Source organism: Trichoplax adhaerens, genomic scaffold (genome assembly GCF_000150275.1).
Source record: "Trichoplax adhaerens TRIADscaffold_4 genomic scaffold, whole genome shotgun sequence".
NCBI lineage: Eukaryota > Metazoa > Placozoa > Uniplacotomia > Trichoplacea > Trichoplacidae > Trichoplax > Trichoplax adhaerens.
Window position 1 is genome coordinate 5,973,607 of NW_002060946.1, and position 22,055 is coordinate 5,995,661.

The 22,055-nt window shown below is 33.7% G+C and overlaps 3 protein-coding genes across 3 annotated transcripts in view; 2 read left to right on the forward strand and 1 right to left on the reverse strand.

The window, feature by feature from the left end:
- Positions 1-1,959: 1,959 nt before the first annotated feature.
- TRIADDRAFT_23736 (uncharacterized protein) lies at positions 1,960-4,698 on the forward strand (the record flags this gene model as incomplete). Its single annotated transcript, XM_002111600.1, has 4 exons — positions 1,960-3,034; positions 3,233-3,351; positions 3,530-4,255; positions 4,549-4,698. The coding sequence occupies 4 exons, from the start codon at positions 1,960-1,962 to the stop codon at positions 4,696-4,698; spliced, it is 2,070 nt and encodes a 689-aa protein (XP_002111636.1).
- Positions 4,699-7,571: 2,873 nt separating this feature from the next.
- TRIADDRAFT_24726 (uncharacterized protein) lies at positions 7,572-16,113 on the forward strand (the record flags this gene model as incomplete). Its single annotated transcript, XM_002111601.1, has 12 exons — positions 7,572-7,767; positions 13,562-13,686; positions 14,093-14,204; positions 14,292-14,437; positions 14,540-14,679; positions 14,769-14,846; positions 14,964-15,058; positions 15,147-15,272; positions 15,361-15,447; positions 15,556-15,643; positions 15,748-15,845; positions 15,983-16,113. Coding segments are annotated over 12 exons (1,422 nt in total), but the record flags the coding sequence as incomplete, so codon positions are not given.
- A 2,223-nt stretch (positions 16,114-18,336) lies between these two features.
- TRIADDRAFT_55881 (uncharacterized protein) overlaps positions 18,337-22,055 on the reverse strand; it is a gene marked incomplete at both ends in the record, with an annotated part of 4,016 nt that continues 297 nt past the window's right edge. Inside the window, 8 exons of the mRNA XM_002112111.1 lie at positions 18,337-18,565; positions 18,693-18,843; positions 19,069-19,162; positions 19,268-19,498; positions 19,584-19,748; positions 19,951-20,004; positions 20,118-20,290; positions 20,408-20,485. Of these exons, the coding sequence (XP_002112147.1) occupies positions 18,337-18,565; positions 18,693-18,843; positions 19,069-19,162; positions 19,268-19,498; positions 19,584-19,748; positions 19,951-20,004; positions 20,118-20,290; positions 20,408-20,485 (1,175 nt within the window). The remainder of the gene's footprint in view (positions 18,566-18,692; positions 18,844-19,068; positions 19,163-19,267; positions 19,499-19,583; positions 19,749-19,950; positions 20,005-20,117; positions 20,291-20,407; positions 20,486-22,055) is intronic.

A 22,055-nucleotide genomic window follows, 5' to 3' on the forward strand; every position in this document is an offset into this window, starting at 1 on the left:
TTTGTAATTAAGCCAGTTATTTACAGAGTTTTGATATCAAATGCAAAATTTTAGTTACTTGAAGTTATTGTATTACCTCACAATATTGTAGGTTTATCAAAAGCGAATTGCTAATTGAATTAAAGAAGAAAATGTAATTCTAACATTTTATCTTGTTGGTATATCATATAAGAATGAAACGCAAACTAAATTAATGTTTTGTCCCCTAAAGGAGGTAACATTAGTCGGCTTTGAATAACTATTTCATCTCTAAAAGAGCCTGGTTTAGTTTAAGATTGCAATTCAGAAGGATTGTGTAGTAAACTTTACTCAATAAAGTCGCTTACTTTCTTTACTAGATATTACTGTGATTACGAAGTTATTTTGATAAAATTTGATGTAATCAATGAAAATATTCCTGTGTTTAGTAATGTCATAGCATCGAAAATTAACATTTTGAACATTTATATTACCGCCATATCAACAGCTATTATCATAGCCAGAGCGAAAATTTAACTCATGTTATTCTAGCCGTAGCTAATTCAAGAATAACCTCAAAAATTGCTTTGCTTTCATTCACGCAAGTTGCTTAACGTAGTTAAATTCTCAAATTCTATTTGGAGGAATCTTTCTTGGTCATTCTTAAGCTTATACTTGCTCATAATACTGTTGCAACATATTATTTAGATATTATATCACCAATTTATTGATACTAGTTTTCATATTCTAACGTAATAGAAACCCAAAATTACTCTCTCAAGAGGGTAATTTCCCATATTTCCGAATATGCTGCATTAATAACGTTATTACAATCTAAAAATAAATTGTCATTGTGCACGAGATATATAAGTAATTAGTGATAGCATCGACAGCAGAATCTTCAATAAAGTACTAAAATTTGCGTGTATATAGGCCTGTCCTCTCTACCATTATTCAGGCCACCACAGCTATTTAGCGTCAAAGGATCTTGTAAAATTAACGAGGTTATTTTATGATTTGCTTCACATTGTATGGTTTATACAATTAAAAGTAGTGGGAGATACAGTACTAGACTCTATTTGTGGTGCACTTGGAACAGTAGACGTCATGTTTGCCATCAATTCATCCTATCAATTAACTCATGCATCACTTTGTCCACATAAAATGATAATAAGGTTGCACTTAAAATTAAAAGAGATCAATTGCTCCTTAAACCCTCTTATTCAATCGTTGCTATTCTAGCTTCACTTTAATTACTTCGCTTTCCCTTCGTTTTCAAACATTGAAACCAAATCTTATTTAGTACTGTGTTTCATTTACTCGAAGATTGCGTTATATTGATGGAGTTATACGCATATACTGTATGACGCAAATTATGGTAGACATTATTAATATTTTGTAGTATACAGTATAACAGTACACACCCATGATAAAATGAATTATTAATCGTGCTCATTAAAAATTTCCTCACTATGTTGTTGTTACTTATGGAATATTTTAGTCTAGAAGCGATCTATTACTGTATGTAATAAAAATTGATTTTGATTGATACAGCAATCACTGTTTTAGTATTAAGATTGAGACTGTTCTACAAAGCTAACCAACCATATGTAATTTTTATAACTGTATGACAATACACGTATCAATATTATTTGTCTATTAAAAGAATTCAATTGTATTAACGTTACCTCATTTCAAATAAGAATGTTGTTTACATTAACATATATTATTTTATAGTATTAATAGGTTGAATCAATTATGGAGAATGCGTCAGATTCATATCACACTGATGGCTACCTAAATACAAATGGCTCGAGTATAATTATGGCAAATGGTGAAATTTCACTAAATTGTAGTATATGTAGAAAACGCTTTAATACGCCACGTTTGTTGCCATGTTTGCACACATTTTGCCATAAATGCATCGAAGGGCTAAAATCGATGAGTTCTAACTCGATTATATGTCCATTATGCCAGAAAGAAGTGAGACTAATGAATGGTATGACTACATTTCCAATCAACTTCGTTATCAACAATTTATTGAATGTTAAAGCTTTACAAGATACAAAAAGTGGCTCATTTTTCTGTTGCGATTCGTGTGAAACCGATGATTCAGCTGCTAGATATCGTTGTGACCAATGCTTACAGTTTTTATGCGATTTTTGTGCTGAAGCCCATCGTAGAATGAGTGTTACGCGTAATCATAATATTGCTAGTATTGAACAATTACTTACACGCGTAGAATTAAGCGGTCCCGTTGCTTTACAACGTCCATACTTCTGCAAGCGTCATAAAGGCGAACCATTTCGTTATTATTGTCAAGAATGTCAAGAGCACCTTTGTCGTGAATGTATCGAACAACATCGAACACACACTACTAGTGTATTAGAGGATGCTGCAACACAAACTAAAAGGAATATTGAACAAGCACTTAAAAAGGCTCGAATTAACAGTAAGCCTGTTGTCAACTCACTTTTAACGGTGAAAAGTACCATGAAAGATGTTAATAAAAGTGTTACACAAGTTAACAATGTTATAAAGAAAACTTTCGATAGATTGATTGAATTGCTACAATTGCGTGCAAGAGAATTATTTAGTGAGGTGCAAACTATTAGATCAGCTAAAATTAAGCTTCTGCAACGTCAGCATGATGAAATTGAAACTTCGCTAGAGACTACAATTACTGGTTGTACATTAGCTGAGCATGTGTTGAAAGAAGGTAGCTCGGTGGAAATTTTAAATTTAGGACCGCATATCATTAATCGATTGGAAGAATTATCCTCCCAAAAATATGACAAATCCATTCTTCAACCACAGGAAGATTCACATATTGAATTCATGAATGAAAATGAAATCTTTCAACAAGCTCTTAATAATTTTGGCAGAATTAATAGCAATGCCAAGACATGTCCCAGTGCCTCGTCTATCGTTGAATGTCCAGCGCTACATTATTGTCCAACAGGAAAAAGAATGGCGTTAACCCTTATTACCCGAGATTCTTTCAATACGCCTCGACGGACAGGTGGTGACAACGTGCAAGGCGTTTTGAGGCGATTAGATTCGAACAACAAACGCAGTAAGTGAATTATTCTTGTTAATACCACCATTATTGATATCGTATTATTATTGAAAATGTTATTTCCAAATTAATACATAACGTAATTTTTCACGATAGGTTATAAGTAGTAGTGATGATATTATGTAATGTATTAATAATGATTTTTTATCCTATGTGTATCATCGTTTGTAGATGACAGTACTAAAGAGTCAAAAGCAGAAATAATTGATAACAGAGATGGAACCTATGCCATTGTATACAGTACATGGATTTCTGGGCCACATTTATTAAATATAACAGTCAATGGAGCACCCATTGCAGGCAGCCCATTCAAGGTAATTAATTACAGTAGCTAGAAATTGTCTACATTTTTTTTAATGAAAGAAGCCGTATTAAGGTGATTAAACATGTGTATAGTATATAGCCTTACCGTACACCTAGAGAGATAAATGCATACTTGGAGGCTATACTGATTATTTTTTACGTCACTTTTGTAATTACAAATCTATTCAGATTAAGTCAATTACAACGCGAAATTTTCAAGGAATTTCTACAGCAAAATTAAGCTTTAGTCGGCGTGGAGATGGTTGGGAGCAACTGCAACGCCCGAATGATGTTATTTGTGATCATGAAAACAATATATTTATTACTGATACTGGGAATGATAGGGTACAAATTTTTCAACCTGACGGCCAGTTAGTGCATTCTTTTGGTAGCAGTGGGAGTAATCCCGGTCAATTCGAGTCACCTTCTTGCTTAACTTTAGATATCGATGGCAATGTAATTGTATCAGATACGAACAACAATCGAGTGCAAGTCTTCACTCGAAAAGGTATCTTTATTAAGTCTTTAGGCAGTGGCGGTACCGAACCAGGAGAATTTCACGATCCTCACGGGATCACTATTGATAAAGATGGTAGAATTTTTGTTGTCGACAGTGGTAATCATCGCATCCAAGTATTTAGTTCAGACGGTGAATATCTATATCACTTTGGGGCGAAAGGTGATAACCCTGGGCAATTAGGGCTTCCCTGGGGTATTGCAATAGATCATTCCGGCAATATTTTAATTACAGACTATAAGAATCACCGAATTCAGGTTTTCGATCGAAACGGCAAGTACCGTTATTTATTTGGATCTAGAGGAAATGATACTGGCAGATTAAATAACCCGACAGGTATTACGGTAGCTCCTGGAGGTCAAATTATGGTAGCGGATCGTAGCAATCATGCGGTGCAGGTAATATGCGTATATTCTATAAGTTTCTTTACTACATGAGGTACAGAAATGAAATTTATGCGAATTATAACTATCCTGTATTATTATTGGATAGTACACATTTTACAATTTTATCATGATGATTCCACTCCTTTTTATGCAATATGATATACCGTATGGAATGAGATAATTAAGTTGTTGATAAAGCTAGTTAGCAGCGTCGGTTGATTTAAATACACATCACACTAATTAATTAAAATTATTCGATCTTGCTTAACATACTATAACAAGGTGAATTTATTTCCAATTTGTAGATATTTGCCCCAGATGGTATGCCATTACATAGATTTGGAAGTAAAGGTGGAACTGTTGGTCAGTTAAAATTTCCAGCTGGAGTTTGTGTAGATAATAGTAATAATGTTATTGTAGCCGATACATTTAATTGTAGAATACAGGTTTTTTAAACGGTAATGGAAACTTTATTACCATATGAAAGTATTTAAGCGATCTACTAATTATTATCTAAAAATATTTTGTTAGAAATATTCCGTACCACACACTATTTAAATAAGGATATCACTCTTAAAAATGTATAGGTACGATACCTTGGCAATATAGAGAGTATGTACAAGTATCACACTGCACATACGCAATTTTATTAACGTGCATTTTTGCAGCTCAAAGGGAAATAATTTGAGCATTATAACATACAAGGTACTGTTCTATCCGTACTGCATTAATATTGACCCTCATTTCATTATAATGACTACCATTAATGAAGTAACGGAGGCAGTTGGTGCCTTATATTTGCGCCTTAAAAAATAATAGATCTTTTCTTTATCTATCGCTACTGTATGTTATACTGTAATGTGACAAAATACTTCTATTTCATGCATTGTACGAAAAATTGATCATATGTATTGTATTAATGCTACAATTGGTAGGACAAATAGTTCATTAATCTATTTTGATATTTGTTACTACTTTGGGCAATGGCAGAACAGGTGCCTTACTGAATAGCATGTACATAACCAACTGCGCACATGATGCAGTAACATCATGTTATTATTTTTTTTTTCAATATTTTTCTTACTCAATAAAATTTCGTCAATTTAGAAGTGGTGAAATAGCACTAAACTGTGATCCTATGCGTTTGCTTATATTTTTCTCGTTCTACTTCAAGCTCACCAAGTTTTATTGTTTGTGGATTTAATTTAATTTAATTTAATTTAATTTAATATGACGTTCATTATGTCAAGCAAAACACCAATCCATTAATGCCAAGAAAATGTAACAACTACGTTGTTGATGGAAGTAGTGTATCTCCATAAAATCATCCTTGCTACTATACAGGCTGGTATACAGTTACCATACAGTTGTCAACTTTGACTACCATATCGTAGGTTGTACTAACGTTGCTAAGGTTCAATGTAATTAGTAATATTATTATAATAATCACCATAGGGATTCATTCATTATTTATTATTATCATGCAACAAGGATTAGCAAGATGTTGATCATAGAAAAAAAAATGATTTTTTTCTCCTTGGCCACCGTAGATGACTGAACCGATAACATACAGTACAGTATGATATACTGTACTGCATACTGTACAATTACTGTACTGTACTGTACTGTAATTACAGTAAAATAAAATAATTGATTGATTTGACCGAATCTTTACAGTTGAACTCTACAGTACAGTGTACTGTACTGTCTACAGTACTGTAATACTATGCTGTACTGTACTGTAGCGTTGAGTACAGTATACTGTACGAGTCCCTTTCGCAACGATAGTACAGAACAGTACGGTCGTGTGTAAAAACTTGGAGTAGCGTACAGTACTGTAGTACTGCAGATATTATTTTTTAGTCTACAGTAGAGTAGACTAAAAACATATTTCTACGTTGGATATTTGACTTCGTTTTAGCCAGTCCTTTTAATGAATAACTGTGACAGCAGTTGTTTACTGTACTGTATTGACACTGTACAGTGGATCGTTTATCACGCTAGACGCTAACAAGTGCTGACAACATTAACTAGGAGCACAGACGGCACACTCAAAAATAAATACGGAAAAATGCATACATTGATATATAATTATAATCACAATGATATATCGTACAATACAATCAGAGAATGAACTAGGACCACGCAGACTAGCAGTAAAAAATTACAGTTGTAAGCACCATGATAGAACGTTTCACTAGTTTTACCAACTACAGTTTACACTGCTACATTATTACAGTCAAAAGCAGCCATTCTGCATTTTCTGCGCGTTAATGCAAGTCGTTACACCATGCAGTACGTACAGTACAGTACTGTATATTTGGTGTACAATGTACTGTAGATCGGTACAGTACAGTACAGTACTGTACTGTACGCGGCAAATCATTTTAGTACTGTACAGTACTAAAATGACCATTGCTCAACTGTACTATTGTACCGTACAGGACAGTGTACTGTTTCAAATGTTTCACTCGTACAGTACTGTACAGTACTGTACAGTACTGTACAGTACTGTACAGTACTTAGGGGCCTGCGGTACATTGTACCGTAGTCGGAGACTCTAAAATAATGTAAGTACTGTAGCCATCTGACATCACCGGCTGGCGTACTTGACTGCAAACGGACCGAACTAGGAAGCAAACTGACGCAACTGACTCTATGGTACAGTACAGTATGGATGTACAGTACACGCCATGCAGACGTATCATACAGTATAGTATAAAATAGAGCAGATAAGATCATTATAATCTGACACTCTTTAGTGGCGACGCGCGTACAACTACACTGATAACTGTCACGACTGACGCAGTACTGGACTGTACTGGCTTACCTCAGCCGTTGCTATTGTTGTTATTATTAGAAGGTTATAATAAAAAAAGTTTTCATCGTATACAGTAGATAAGATTTAATCGGCCCACTCTGTTGTCACCTCATCGTTTTTGTGCATCGTTTGATGTTATCGTAGCCATCTTTATAGTTAGGATCAAGATTTAAGTTGGTAACGGTGTTTAAAATATGGCTTCAACACCTGACAAACCCATGTCCAATGAACGCGTCATGAAAAGTGAGTATTTTGCTTAGGATACATCGTTAATGGTCGTAACCAAGTTCAAAACTCCTTTTACCTTCTTTCAAGTGTAGACTGTATCAAGCTGCACTAGACAGTGCATCGACATACAGTACAGCCTCCATTTTCTCAATATGCCCACACATGTGTTGCTGTATTTTATCCATGTGATTCAAATGACATAGTCATTTTACGGTGCCAGTCACACTTACAACTGTTATCCTTCTTAATAAGTTATGGATTCCTTTTCAACTATTAGGTATACCTAGTCCACCGACCAAGATTCTCGCGTTCGATGATGTCTTTCAAGATGGTAAACCCAACATAGATATCTTGAAAGCGCACTTTATGCTAGAGGGTAGAATTGAAGAAGCAGCGGCGTTAAAGATTATAAAAGATGGAGCTATAATAATGCGTGGAGAAAGTACAATGTTAGAGATCGAAGCTCCTGTGACTGGTAATATAGCTACATATTTATATCTCTAAAAATATTTAGAGTCAATCTGTGACGGCTTTTAAAATAGATATCAGCTGAACATCGCTATTAAAAAGATTACTTAATAAATAAATCTATTCCGTCAACCCAAATTCCATCGCTTGACACCTTTACAGTACTGTAAAGGTGTGTACAGCCTAATATTAAATGCCACCGTACGGTCTGAACTTTTCCAACCTATATACAGTAGAAGGGGATTACTTTAACGTCGATTGAGTGCGATTGTGTTACCATGATATCAAATTTCTCGACAACGTTTGCAAAGGTAGGCTTTCAACTTCAAATAATTCACCAAAATCCTACTGCGTGCTAGTTTATAGTACTACAAAAGCGGATCACATAGCGATCCACAAAAGTTCAAGTATGTTCCGTACGAATGGGCTGACATAGATTGTGCGTCAAAATACGAAGATACGAATATTCTATATCAACCATAGAGGTTTAGAGGAAATCCTCGATGATAATCGACCATTCTACGGTATCTACTTTCCACTATTGAAGTGGACAGTACGGTACAGACGTAGTCTGGTATATTTTTGAGTTAACGCCTCAATTTATTTTTTGGAGAGCTCTTTTATCTTCGGTGTTACTTTTTCTTCATTTTATTAAGATATCGGCCAATTTTACGTTTTCAAAAGTTATCTTTGATTTATAGAGGGTCTACATCTGTAACATATTGACCTACCTGCCAACATAGCACTGTATATATACAGTTCATCCAGTAAAATAAATTCTGATTACTATGATTTATCTTTTGAAAAAGGGGGGATAATGGGAGGATACGCTAGCCCTCGCTTCATGTACTGTACTACTATATAAACATGTACTGTATGTCTTGCCATCGCTAATTACCAACGTTGATATCATTATTGGAGCACCTTACTTTCTTGACTGTATACACTAGTATTCTTGTTAAATGTCAAACTTGACTTCAAATTCTGCGTACGATAATTACGATTGTTACCAAAGTTGATGCCCACTTGCTCTTTCGGCAATGGCGGTGATACCAACGCTAGCCATTTTTTTCAATGATGGCCGTCGTTCAATCTGATTTTACTAGGAATACAGTATGATAGATTTGTAGTACTCGAAAAACTCAAAATGAGTTTTGGAAACAAAACGTTCAGCATGTTTAAATAACACCGTTTTAAAATTAGATGATTTTTTTATAGTGCTACAGTCAAAGTGTTGCATTGTTCATTCTCGAAAAGATACATGAACTACGTAGAGTGTACCACAAACGCGACATGTACAAGCCTCGGTGCAGCGGTACTAAAAAATTACTACATGAAGCTTGATGATTATTGTCGAGTGTAGAGGACATAAAGTAGTACGCCATACGTTATTGTAATAACGGAAATCTAGTATAATGTATATCAGTTACAATAAAATTGAATAGATCATCGTACTGCTATGTACTTGCACATTGCACATGTCAATTTTGGACGGTACTGTTATAGTTTACTTGGCCATTTCTTAATTAACTTAATGCGCTGTACGTATTTATACATATAATGCAATCTAGTCATGCTAGTATCGCTGCAAACTGTACGATAAAACAAGCAAGCGAATCTCTGTGAGTGCTTTCGTCATGCGTTACATATAACTTGTATGGAGAGCACAGAAAATTGCACAGAATGTGTCACTTTTTAGATTGCTACTGGCAAAAAATAGCGCATGCTGTTTTATATCTGCAGTAATGAAATTTGACCATCGAATGATCTTTCCTAATTAATAAGATCTCTGCAGTATCTTTTTTTTTGAAGAATATGTCAGTTACAACTCACAATGATCTTAAAGTTATATTTTACGTTAATAAATTATTACAGCCATTTTATCATTTCCATTAAGAGACTATTCGTTAAGAATGTACAGTACGGGATATAGTAAATATGTATAGTACTGTACAGCACCGTAGTTTTTTAACCACAAGTATTTATTTCGAAGTACAGTATTCTAAGCTAAAGTATCAATCTAAGCCACCATTGCTATCCCCTTCTGGATCATATTCTGACGGTCTCGTTACGCACTAATTATAATTGTATAATTACAATATGAACACGACTCTTATCCAAGCTCAAATTTAACAATAAAATCTAAAATCTGCTTTCATTTAAATTTTTATTTGAAATACTATATAGCCTAGGCTGATGTTACTGTACAGTATGTATTATTTTGGGATTTGTCTCGTATAGTATTATGGTACTCATATCAGGGTTTAATCAAAGACTGCTAAAATCTTTCTTTTAGTAGTCTCTGCTATAGTTGGTTTTCTCTACAACTCACTACTGTTGTGTCTGTACCTCCACGTTTCATGTTTTCGTTTTACTGTAATTTCACGTAAGTTGATTGTGCGATACTGTATGCGACGCGATAACATATGCAGTATTCAAAAGAACAACGACATGTTTTCTTCAGTTGACGTATGATCTTACAAATTAAAGTGTTCCACTCTGAAACCGTAGTCCCAGATTGAACATAGTCTGGTATAAAACATCACCCCGGAGAAAATGTTGAGACTTTGTATACGGTAACCCTTAAAGGTAGATATACGTACATAGGATAATCTGCAGTATACGGCAGCGGATAAAAAATACATATTCACGGTCTAAAAAATTTCAAAAGCCGTTACAGAGGTGGCTACAACATGAAAATTTCCCACCTTCCGATGATACGAATTAAGCGCTCAATTGCTCCTATGCCATCTGTCCACTTGAAACGACAATTCCTTTATTAATAATTATAATCGATTATTACGAATTACATTATCTTACTAATTCGCGTGTATGGCATATAAGATATTATTTACTAGTCTAAGCACCGCATAAATACACGGTAGATATACAGATAAAGTTAGGTACAATCGTAAATGTGCATATATAAATTCACTTTGTTCCTTGCTGCACTTTACTTCAAATGTACTACGCAGATTAATTTCTTGACAGTAGTTTTATACGATGTAATTATGCACATACGCGTATTGCATTCTCGTAAAACATAATGTTATTCAGAGATTATGCGCGTTAATGCCGTGGTTGGCATGCGATCAACACATTTATCGAAATATTGCAGATACTATTTGGCGGTGTTTTTCATTCTGACAACATGGTAAAATTTACCGGTGACTTATACAGTTCCATTGACATTAACATGGATGAAAATATTATAGAAACAATGAATGTTTTGCTTTTGAAATGCTTGACTTTTTCTACTTATTTTCTGAGGATGAATTATTTGAAACAAACAAAATAAGATGATGATACAGTACGACAATCGGTATATAATTTCGACAAAGTAAACGTTTTCCGACAGAATGAAAGTGTTGGCTTTAATTTGTATAACTATAGACCGTATACTGTATATTGTGATAGTTTTGCATTATAAAATGATTTGGGTGAGTGCGTTCCCTGTAGTCATTGTCGGCATAATCCTTATCTTTTGACCAATGCATTTCAATAGTTAATTATTGTCACTTTCATTCAGTATACTGGATGGTAACACTAAAGTGTAGACAATCAGGCTGTACAGTATTAATTCTTGAAAATAAAAAAATTTTTAATTACTATATAGAACTGCAGTTATCCGTATGTATACGCGTACAATTCTGCTGTCAGAAGGCATTTTCAATAACTGAAAAATTAGCGTTGTATTCTTTTATCTAGCAAAGTTAAGAATGAAAATTGTCTATAGTACTCACTAACGAGTAGAACGATGCAACATTTTCTCAATAAATGGCTGCTTCTGTATGGCCTGTAAATATCGGTCCTGTTATATATACTTTTCGTTCACATTGTGATATCCGAATATGTATATATATATATTGTACAATGTACATATACTGTAGGCGACTGTTGTTTTAAATTTCTTGAAAGCCTGAACGCGCAAAGAAATTACTCTTACAGGATTCGGAATTAACTGTTAAATCCATCAAATCGTCTAAACTTTTTATTTTTTGTATATCGGAAAGAGCTCAGTCCACTCTTTTGTAACATGATAACACAGAATATAGCAATACTTTTACATATGCGCATAGAAAGGAATGTTGAGGCCAAACACTGGAATTACATTTATATTGTACCTTAGCGCATATAATACTACTGTAGATCGAAAATAGTTGGTCGTTGCTTCTACAGGCATCGATTTTGAAATTTCTCTTTTAGAAACCATGCGCTACATAGTTACCGTATACGCGTATGGGTACCCAAGAGAGAAAGAAAAGAAAGGAAATGCAGTACACACTCTATACATACAGTAGTATATAGATAGTGAAATAATAACATGTAGCTGTCGCTTGTGTACACGGAGTAGGAACTCTCAGGTGTACAGTATAGTAACGTATATATAACACAGGAAGGTAGTCTGAATATGATAACAGTTATAATGGACATGTACAACATATACACATTACATAGCTAGTTATTGACTAGCAACATCATGTCACGGGCAATGTATATTGTAATAATATTTATGCTACGTAGCCTACGCGCATAGTACAGTAGTAACCGCACTATACAAAAATACACATACATGTAGTACAACAAAAGTCGATTCATACAAATTGACACATTAGGTGTACACTCGTTCAAATGTGTTACCCAAAATGAAGAGATATGAAATTTTCTTGCTCCAAATCTAATCTGAAAATTCACTATAATAATAATCTAAAAGAGATTTTGACTATGTACGTCTCGTACTCATGCTATCCACATGAAGCGTATACACGCTGTATAACAGGATGTAGTTTGTAAATAAGTTCAATCAAAATAACGACGGCTTGCGGTGCAGTTCGTATCTATTAGGCTATCGTTATAACTGTCCTACCCTTTTTATTCCATATTAATCATGCGTCATATACTAGAGTTCAAGCAGCGACGCTATTAGGATTAAATTAATTCAGATTTGCTACAATATACTATGATACAAATACTATATGAATTGATTAATTTAATTAACGTCCAGACGGCGATTTAATCAATTAATTAGGGCAACACAGTTCCTGTATCTGAGTCTTGAATTAAGAGTCAATATCGTACTGTATTATTTACTACTATATACGTCTATTATGCAATTGATATATACGTTTACAGTAAAATTTGCGGTAATTTTGATAATGGCGAAGATACTAAATGATTGCAACTATCTTAGGCCGTGTAAGGGAACGTAAACCTGTTTTCGTACTCTTTTGTATGTTATTTTATACCACTGATAGTTCCATTAGCTTGTCTAATTAGTCTTTTCGTCAGGAATAGTGTAGCCATAACAATACTTTAGCAATAAAAACAGGCATACCATTCATGCTATCATATACGTCTACCGATAAATATTTCCACTAAATGTGATATTTTGACTGAAAAGGTTAAAAATATTAAACATTATTCACTATGACTAAGAAGAGAGCCTGCCTTTAAGCCATTATATTATACGGTACAATTTGTACTTCGACAAATCTTCTACTAGTCGATATTTCTATACATAGTAATATAAGTTCCATGCTTTGATACAGGAAATATGTACATTAGGTTGCTTGAATTCTCCAACATATTCGAATCATCAGTCCATTAGTTAACAACCTATCATTAAACATTTTTACCCCAGTTTAAGAATGATCTTACACTGTACATTTTAATCTTTTTGCATTCCTCCAATAAAATTGGAAATTTATATGATAATTTTAATCTTATGATTGTTAAGATCTTGTTTATTTCTTTAGTATCGATGATAATTATATTATCTTTTCTCAATTTCTGATCAATAGTTTGCGGCGATATTCATGGTCAATTCTATGACCTAATGAAGTTATTCGAGGTTGGTGGTTCACCGGGTACTACCAAATATCTATTTCTTGGCGATTATGTCGATAGAGGTTACTTTTCTATTGAGGTATGGCCTGTTATGTTAAGTGAATAAAAAAGCTAATATTATACTTACTATGCGTAGAAGACATATGCACATTACACCTAGTAGTAAATAGTTAATTACGTCTTTAAATTGTATTAATAACCTAGTGCAAACAGCTCACATTTCTAAATACGCGTATGTAAGTACAGTATGATTTTTCGATCTTGTTAAGATGATATGTGTAGTAGTTCCTGACGTATATCCATCTGCTTTAATCGCATACCGAAGTACTAATTAATGTTGCCTAACTAACATTATCCTGCGTTAATATATTCTTGATATATTGTAAAATCGACTAGTACAGATAACTTTTATTGATCTAAGATGGTGAGCCATTAAATCTCAATAAGAAAGCATAAATAATTTAAATCCGTATTTTATGTTATAGTGTGTAGTATATCTTTGGGCTTTGAAAACCTTGTATCCGAAAATGATGTTCATGCTTCGTGGCAACCATGAATGTCGGCACTTGACTGAGTATTTCACCTTCAAGCAAGAATGTGAGTTCTTCTGACACTATTTCTCTATCATAAATATAAAGAGATATAAACCGCGTCATCTAACTATATTAATTAATTATCTAACAGGTAAAATAAAATACTCTGAAAATGTTTATGAAGCGTGCATGGACGCATTTGACTGTCTACCACTTGCAGCCTTAATGAATCAACAGTTCTTATGTGTACATGGTGGTCTATCTCCTGAAATCCATAACTTAGAAGATATAAAAAAGGTTGGTTGGAAAGTACAAATGACAGAGAATGATTCTTTAAATTTATTTTCTTATTTTCTAACATACTAAAAGTCGATTATTGTTATATTATGTTGGAAATAGTTGGATCGCTTTAGAGAACCTCCTGCTTTTGGTCCAATGTGTGATTTGCTATGGTCCGATCCCCTGGAAGAATACGGCAACGAAAAAACAACCGAGCATTTCAGCCACAATAGCGTTAGAGGCTGCTCTTACTTTTTCAGGTAGACTATGCAATACGTATATATATACAATAAATCTAATGTAGCGAAATGTTTCAGGCATTCATGACTGAGCTATTTTATTATTTTAGTTATCATGCAATTTGCGAATTCTTACAACAAAATAATCTGCTGTCTATTATTCGCGCTCATGAAGCTCAAGACGCTGGGTAAGCAATATATAACATGTATATAAATCATTAATTTCATATCGATGGTACAGTAATAATGACTAAAAGCAAAATAGGCAAGATAAACTGTTAACTGTTCGTTATCCTACTTTCCAGTTATCGAATGTACAGGAAAAGCTTGACAACCGGTTTTCCCTCCCTTATTACTATATTTTCTGCTCCAAATTATTTGGATGTTTATAATAACAAAGGTTTGGGCTACTATTATTTAGCGAATTAAATTTTATAGTACTCATATCATACTTTTCAATTTAAAATTAATTTTTTCTTTGTTTTTAGCTGCTGTTCTAAAATACGAAAATAATGTCATGAACATTCGTCAGTTTAATTGTTCTCCTCATCCTTACTGGTTACCAAATTTTATGGATGTTTTTACATGGTCACTACCATTTGTCGGAGAAAAGGGTACCTGAAGACGTTTAATCATAGTTTCTATCTACATTTATAGCGTATCCTAAGAAATAAATCACTAAAGTAATTTTATTAATTGCAGTTACTGAAATGTTGGTAAATGTTTTGAATATCTGCACTGAGGACGAACTCGCAAACGATGAAGAGGCAGCAGCGGCGGCGGCGGCTGGTAATGATGGTAGGTTGATTTTTTATCCTCAAATATGCTGTTACCGTTATCAATACTTAAAAATTTATTCCTGTTAAGTTGCTAATTTAATCTTATCATTTTGAATAGCTAATCTAAATGTGCAGCAAAGACGTGAAGTTATCAAGAATAAGATTAGAGCAATTGGAAAGATGGCTCGTGTGTTTACTGTGTTACGGTAAAATAATATTACTTTTACAGTAGCATGTTCATAAATCATCATGACAACGTTCGAGAAGATAGGACGATGTTAAACTTTTTTTTCTCTAACTTCTATAACAGGGAAGAAAGTGAAACCGTGTTACAACTCAAAGGCCTTACACCTTCTGGAACGTTACCTGCTGGCACTTTATCTGGAGGCAAAAGTTCCCTTCTTGACGGTGAGAGTCGATAAAGTATTCTGAACTAAATTCACTGCTATTTTGTAAATTGCTAATGTTGCATACTGTATAGGTTGCATTATTGGTCGTTGTTGTTCATTTGAATGTATTACTGAACTGACTATTTTTTAATATAGCTATCAGTGGTCATGATCCACATCATGCTATTAGTAGTTTTAGTGAAGCTAAAGATCTCGATCGATTTAATGAAAGAATGCCACCTAGAAAAGATCGCGTGGAACCATCTAATACTGGTGCTGAAGCTTAGATGTTTTTTCGACTGAAGCTTGAAATTTTACAAAGCTTTATGTATTCATAATAACATTGTAAGTCAGTCTGTAAAAGATTACTATTAGCTTGTAATGAAAATGGGTGCCGAAGTAGTGTCTCATTTGAGATTGCTAATATGATCGAAAATGTAACAAATGAATATGTAGTTGTTTGGTTGAGTTGCTCTCTCATATTTGCAACCTACTGCAAATGAAGTGCAGGCTATGCCTTAAATGTAATCGACTAAACAAAATAACAATTGGCATCTAATCATAATGTAGTAAAGATACTGTGTCTCTTGTCGATGAAATCGTATATTACTTATGTTGTGTTACATTACTGGGATTTCGGAAAGGCATACACCAATTTTCGGGTATATCGAAAGTGTCGACTGTGTTATTTTAGTTACCATAATTGAAATGGCTTGATAGGTTATGATATAAATGACGATTATCTTGCGTAATACTAACAACAATTTGATATTTGCCGTTAGACGCTATGCCAATTTGGCTTTAGATACTTACAGTATTAGAAATTATGATATATACGTATTGTGGTAAATGGATATCGATACCGAATTGCGCCGTTAAATATCTGCTGTTGTGCTATGAATGTTAGCCACCTCTATAAACTTCTTCGCTACAATACTGTAATCGACACAATTGTAACTGCTACCTTTAGATTTGTAATACATTTGTACAGCTTGTAGTTTACAAGTTATTTTAGCCGCGAATTTAAATCTTGGAAGTACACAAGAATTATTTCCTTTTTGCGAAAGAAAAATTTTTGTTAATAAACTTCCTGTGTTGTTATTGTAAAGATGGCTAACTTTCATCAAGACTTTTTGCAGCTTTCTGCTTTTGTTACGAATGTTTGCCGCATGCATCACATGTCCGTATACGACCGTACTGTGTATGTTGATATGAGTGCAATTCATGTACTGACTTAAATGACGTGATATCAAGTATTCTAAGTTAACACAATAAAACTTCAAATAAATGGATTGATTCACTACCTGTACTATAGACTAGTCTTATCAGTATGATAACCTTGCATCACCTGACGGCATCGCGCTTATATGCAGTAACTTGTGCAGGTGCACGTATATCCGCCAATGATGATATGAGCCGATGCAATGTAGCGTACATTGCAACTGCGCTATAATTTTTTGTACTGCTAATTAAGATATTCATCGATAACTATATTTTGATGCTAATTAAAGAAAGGCTAGTAAGAAACTTGATTAGTAAAGAGTAAATCCATAATTCCGATTTATCGTTTGCTAGCAGGTGGATCAATATATCAACGACGACACATTAAAGGAAATGATAAATATGATACAGTTAGTAGTTATCTCATTGACGATTTTGATGCATTTATAATAATCTCGTAGTAAGGGGTACCAGAGTTAGCAGAATACCATTTGGATCTGACATCTCACTAACGAATTTTCTGCCAAATACTGGATTTTAATCGCATTTTTCGATCGCAGTTACGACTTTATTTCCGGACAATGTGGCACACTGCAGTACTTTTCAAAATTTTGTGCCAGGTAAAAGTAAAATACTTATACAATGGCCTCAAAACCAGAAACTAAATTTAATTCGTATCTATACTATTTAAAGCAAAAATAGAATAGAAGAAGAACAAGGTTTTCTTACGGCGCTCTCGGACAACACTGGTAAATGTTAATCGCAAAACACATATTACTACATTTCATAATGTATCAATTTTGACGTTGATCAAAACAATAGTAGAAAATCATGACGTTGAAGCTCTAACCTTCTGATAACATGGTCGAATAAGTATATAACAGATGTTATAGATACAAATACCATTATCCTGAATTTCTTTAGCATTACGATTTAGTGGTGTAGCTGGAGACAACCGTTACGTCACTAATACAGTATGTTAAATTATGTATTAGATGAAAATGGTTCTCGTTTCCAAATATTTACAGATTACTTATTACGAGAGAAAAATCTGTACAAAATTTTACATCAAGGGATAAAGTATTTCCTAATAGGGTAAGAGATTTATCAAGGAGTCATCATCTACTCCTGCTATTATCTTCGAGGTATCAAATAAAGTGCCCATTTCACGATATACATTACAAAGTAGTTCTTTGCGTTATCAATTAATTATCTAAGAAAAAGTTTGTATTTGTTAATAGTACTGTTATCTTGGTAATGTGTAACATACACACGTCGATTAAATAAAATTATTTAGATTTTTGCGGTGTTTTAAGAGGTTGAGAATACTTCTGTGAGGACCATCGTAAGTATCTAGTATCAAGAGTTATTTGAGGTTTTCGGTACTCCGGGCTTGATAGCAATTCCTCAATCTGCTTCGGAGTTACACAGATTACATGTTGCCCTTTCCAATATTTAGTCATATTTAGCGATTGTAGGGTACCAATAATATCTTCTTCAGTAATGCATGTCATTTGACTACAAGTGAAGAAATATTAAGAATTAGCCACTAAATAAGTGTAACATTGTATAACTTTCGGTATTAAAGGCAAACAAGTACAAACTGAGCTATGAACACTAATAAATCAAGAGGTATTTTACGTACCACAAGTCTCGAACGGTCAGCGTTCCTCTAAAATCTTTTAATGCCTCTAGCAATACCCATGACCAATAACTTCGGTACGTCAGCTTTCCTAAATCGGATAGAGGTTTCTCCGGCGAGCCAATCTTTCGTTCCATTTTAGCGAGCTCATAACCTAAGCGTAAAGCATATTAATAATATCACTTGCGGAATAATTCTCAAACAGTACTCATGTACTGTACTACACGATACATGACCCTCAGAAAAGTGTTATTTATTTGTATTGTATATCAGATATTTCTGCAATCATCTTTAAGCGATCAACACAGAAGCATTTGTAAAATTTTTTTATGAAATATCATTAAAAGTAATGTGTATTGTATCATAAAGTGGTACACACTTAGAGCTATTAAAAATTTTCCATAGCCTTTACGTTGATGTGGCGGTAAGATTAATAGGCACGCTAAATTGTTACCATCAGCAGACTCCTTCTCCTAGTTAAAAAATTGTCGTCAATTAACTAACAATAAAAGGATCATTATATTAGAATTATACCTAATTTAAAAGTGTCATTATAGACACGAAATGATTAATTTTACCTTAGAAAAATATCCTACAAGGTGGCACCCATCTTCGTCTACCTCAGTTAGCTGGTAAAACAAGAAAGGTTCCACATCGAAATATAAAGTTTTATGATCAAGGAACAACTTCGCTAGTAAACACATGTTTTGACAGTAAAGTTTGTGATTCTTTCCATCAACTTCAAAAACAGATAAGGAGCATTTGCGATAAATCTCTCCACCAGGTGGTTGCTTGTGATTACATATTGTCTGCAAGATTAGGAAACATCGAAAACAGTTATCACTTTAGCTTACAAAGATGTAAATCACTAGTAACATAGTATCGTAGCCATACCAAATGATGTTTGAATGTGCTTTCATATTTCATGTACTTCAAGCAATATTCACAGATCCAAATTTTTGACTGTTTACCATATTCATCCGGAAAGGGAGAATAATACCAAGCATCAATTTCGTACTTTCCAATTTGAACTTTGTCAATGTACTTGACCTTGGTAATCTGAAAAAATTCGTGTAACAAAATTAGGGCTTACATTAGATCGATATCAAATAATTATCAGTCAATTATAATAATCATGTGTTAAAGCATTCCAGTGAAAAGGTGAAAATGAAATAATTTACTAAACTTCTTCAATAGTAATGTATAATATTCTTTTACAGTAATCATGTACTTATGTGCACAAAGAGCATTCTAAATTTACCGCTTCATGTTCCTTCTCTAAAGCGGCCGTTGTTGGGTCCATCTCAGCGTAAGTCTATTTAGCGTTAAAAATGATAAGGAGATGACGAAAGTAATCATTGTTTATAAAATTTAAGTTATGCCTGTCTGCATTAATGAAAAATTTTCTATTACAGTAAAGTAATGTACCTTTTGTATGTGATTAATTTCATCATGTTTACGCTTTTGATTACGGGTAACTTTGCGCTCCTGATTTTCAGCTAGTGACCAAATATCTGGTCTGATGCTGGCTTCATTGGTTTCTTTTACGCTCGCAGGCTTAAGGCGATCTATTCCTAGCCACTCATCCAAACGCCGATCATCTACAACATAACAAAAGTATACTGTTAGAAGCTGACACATCAATCACTTTATTACGTCACTGCGGATTTTCGTAAATATAATTATACACAATTATTACTATAATACAGATCACTTACAGCCAACGTAGTGTACGTAATAGCGTGAGCCAGTATCATCTGTTAATGAGGGTCGGATATGTATGATTTCTGCTAGTTCTATAAGATGATAAATGAAGATCATGTATTAGCATAACACGCACAGTGATAAGTTACTAGCTAATTTCTGCTAGTAAAATCAAATAATCTAGTCATTAAGACGTAGTTAATGGTGAATATTTTTTGCTGTTCAAAGTACACGCATACGAATACAATGAAAATACGATTATTGATGTTTAGGTGAAGGAAGCAGAAAGTTGCAGTGACAACGCGTAATTTTAACAGACTATTCATTACTTCATACACACAACATTGTGGCGGAAGCTATTGTGTAATAATTGATATCATACTACAGTGTCATGAAATTTAAGCACTGGTTATGAATTAGCCTTAACTTAAATCTAAAATCCCAGACACTGTACAGTATTTTAGTATTCCATAGTTTACTATTATCACTGATTTCCTAACAGCTTGGCGATACCGTATCTAGATATTTTCTGAGCTTGATACAGAAATATCGCGCAATTGTGTAGTAGTACTGTATGACTAGTCAATTCGATAGTTCATCTACTTGCGTGGATAGTGTATCGCACGATAAATTACATAGCATCTGCATAACTGACTCAATTTATGGAAACTATATAATGGACGACAGAATGCATAAATCCTTGAAAAACTCTGATATATCTAGCAACAGTATTGTGTTTCACCATACTCTACATGAGAGTAAACTACTGCTAATCTTAAACTCTAGTTCGTATAACAATGATTTAGTAGATTTTTCAAAGCAGAAGCGAAAACATCTTCAAGTAAGATGGTCGAAATTACAATTGTAAATAAAATTCATTTCATTTTGTGGTACTGTATGACTTATCATGGATTACCTTAACTAGAATTACAAAAGGGACTGGACTCAATGAATTACGAATATCAAAATCTGAGTTGACTAGTACTGTTATGACATCTTTAGCGAAATATACCGTATTAACCATAACATGAAAGATTACGAATCTAAACGCTATCTTTTTTGACAGTATACTATTTTGCTTTGAGCCTAAGTTGGGTGTATAATCAGGGACTACAAAAAGAGAAGTAGTCGTTGGTAAAAAATTAATCCAAAGCTTCAAGTAAATAATTATTATGTAGTAGTTATAAACCCTTATGGCCAAAATCGTATGATTTAATGTAATTATATACTTCTACAATTTGTAGTAAGTTCCGTTGTACAAATCTATAATTTCATACATTGCTGCATTAACTACAAGTACAGTATATGTACTACAATATTCCAGAACTTGACAAGTCAACAGAGCCTTTGCGAGAATCTCTTACTTTCATTGAGATGGTTTACTACTGTATATCTTCGTCTGAATGCTTGTTTCTTGACTGAACGATCAGACATGATGGCAATTGCAGTACGATGTGTACTGAAAGTACCATTAGCATTTGTTGACACGAGAATTTCAATAGAATTTACTAGTTTGGGTAATGTAGGTTCGAGGAAATTAATAGGGTCAATACTTTTTGTAATGGCCATAAATTAGCAGTCCTATTTGAGATGATAGCCGTAATATCACTCTGCCAGTAAGTAAAATGTGATGCAATATAACAATTATGCGAAAATGGACGT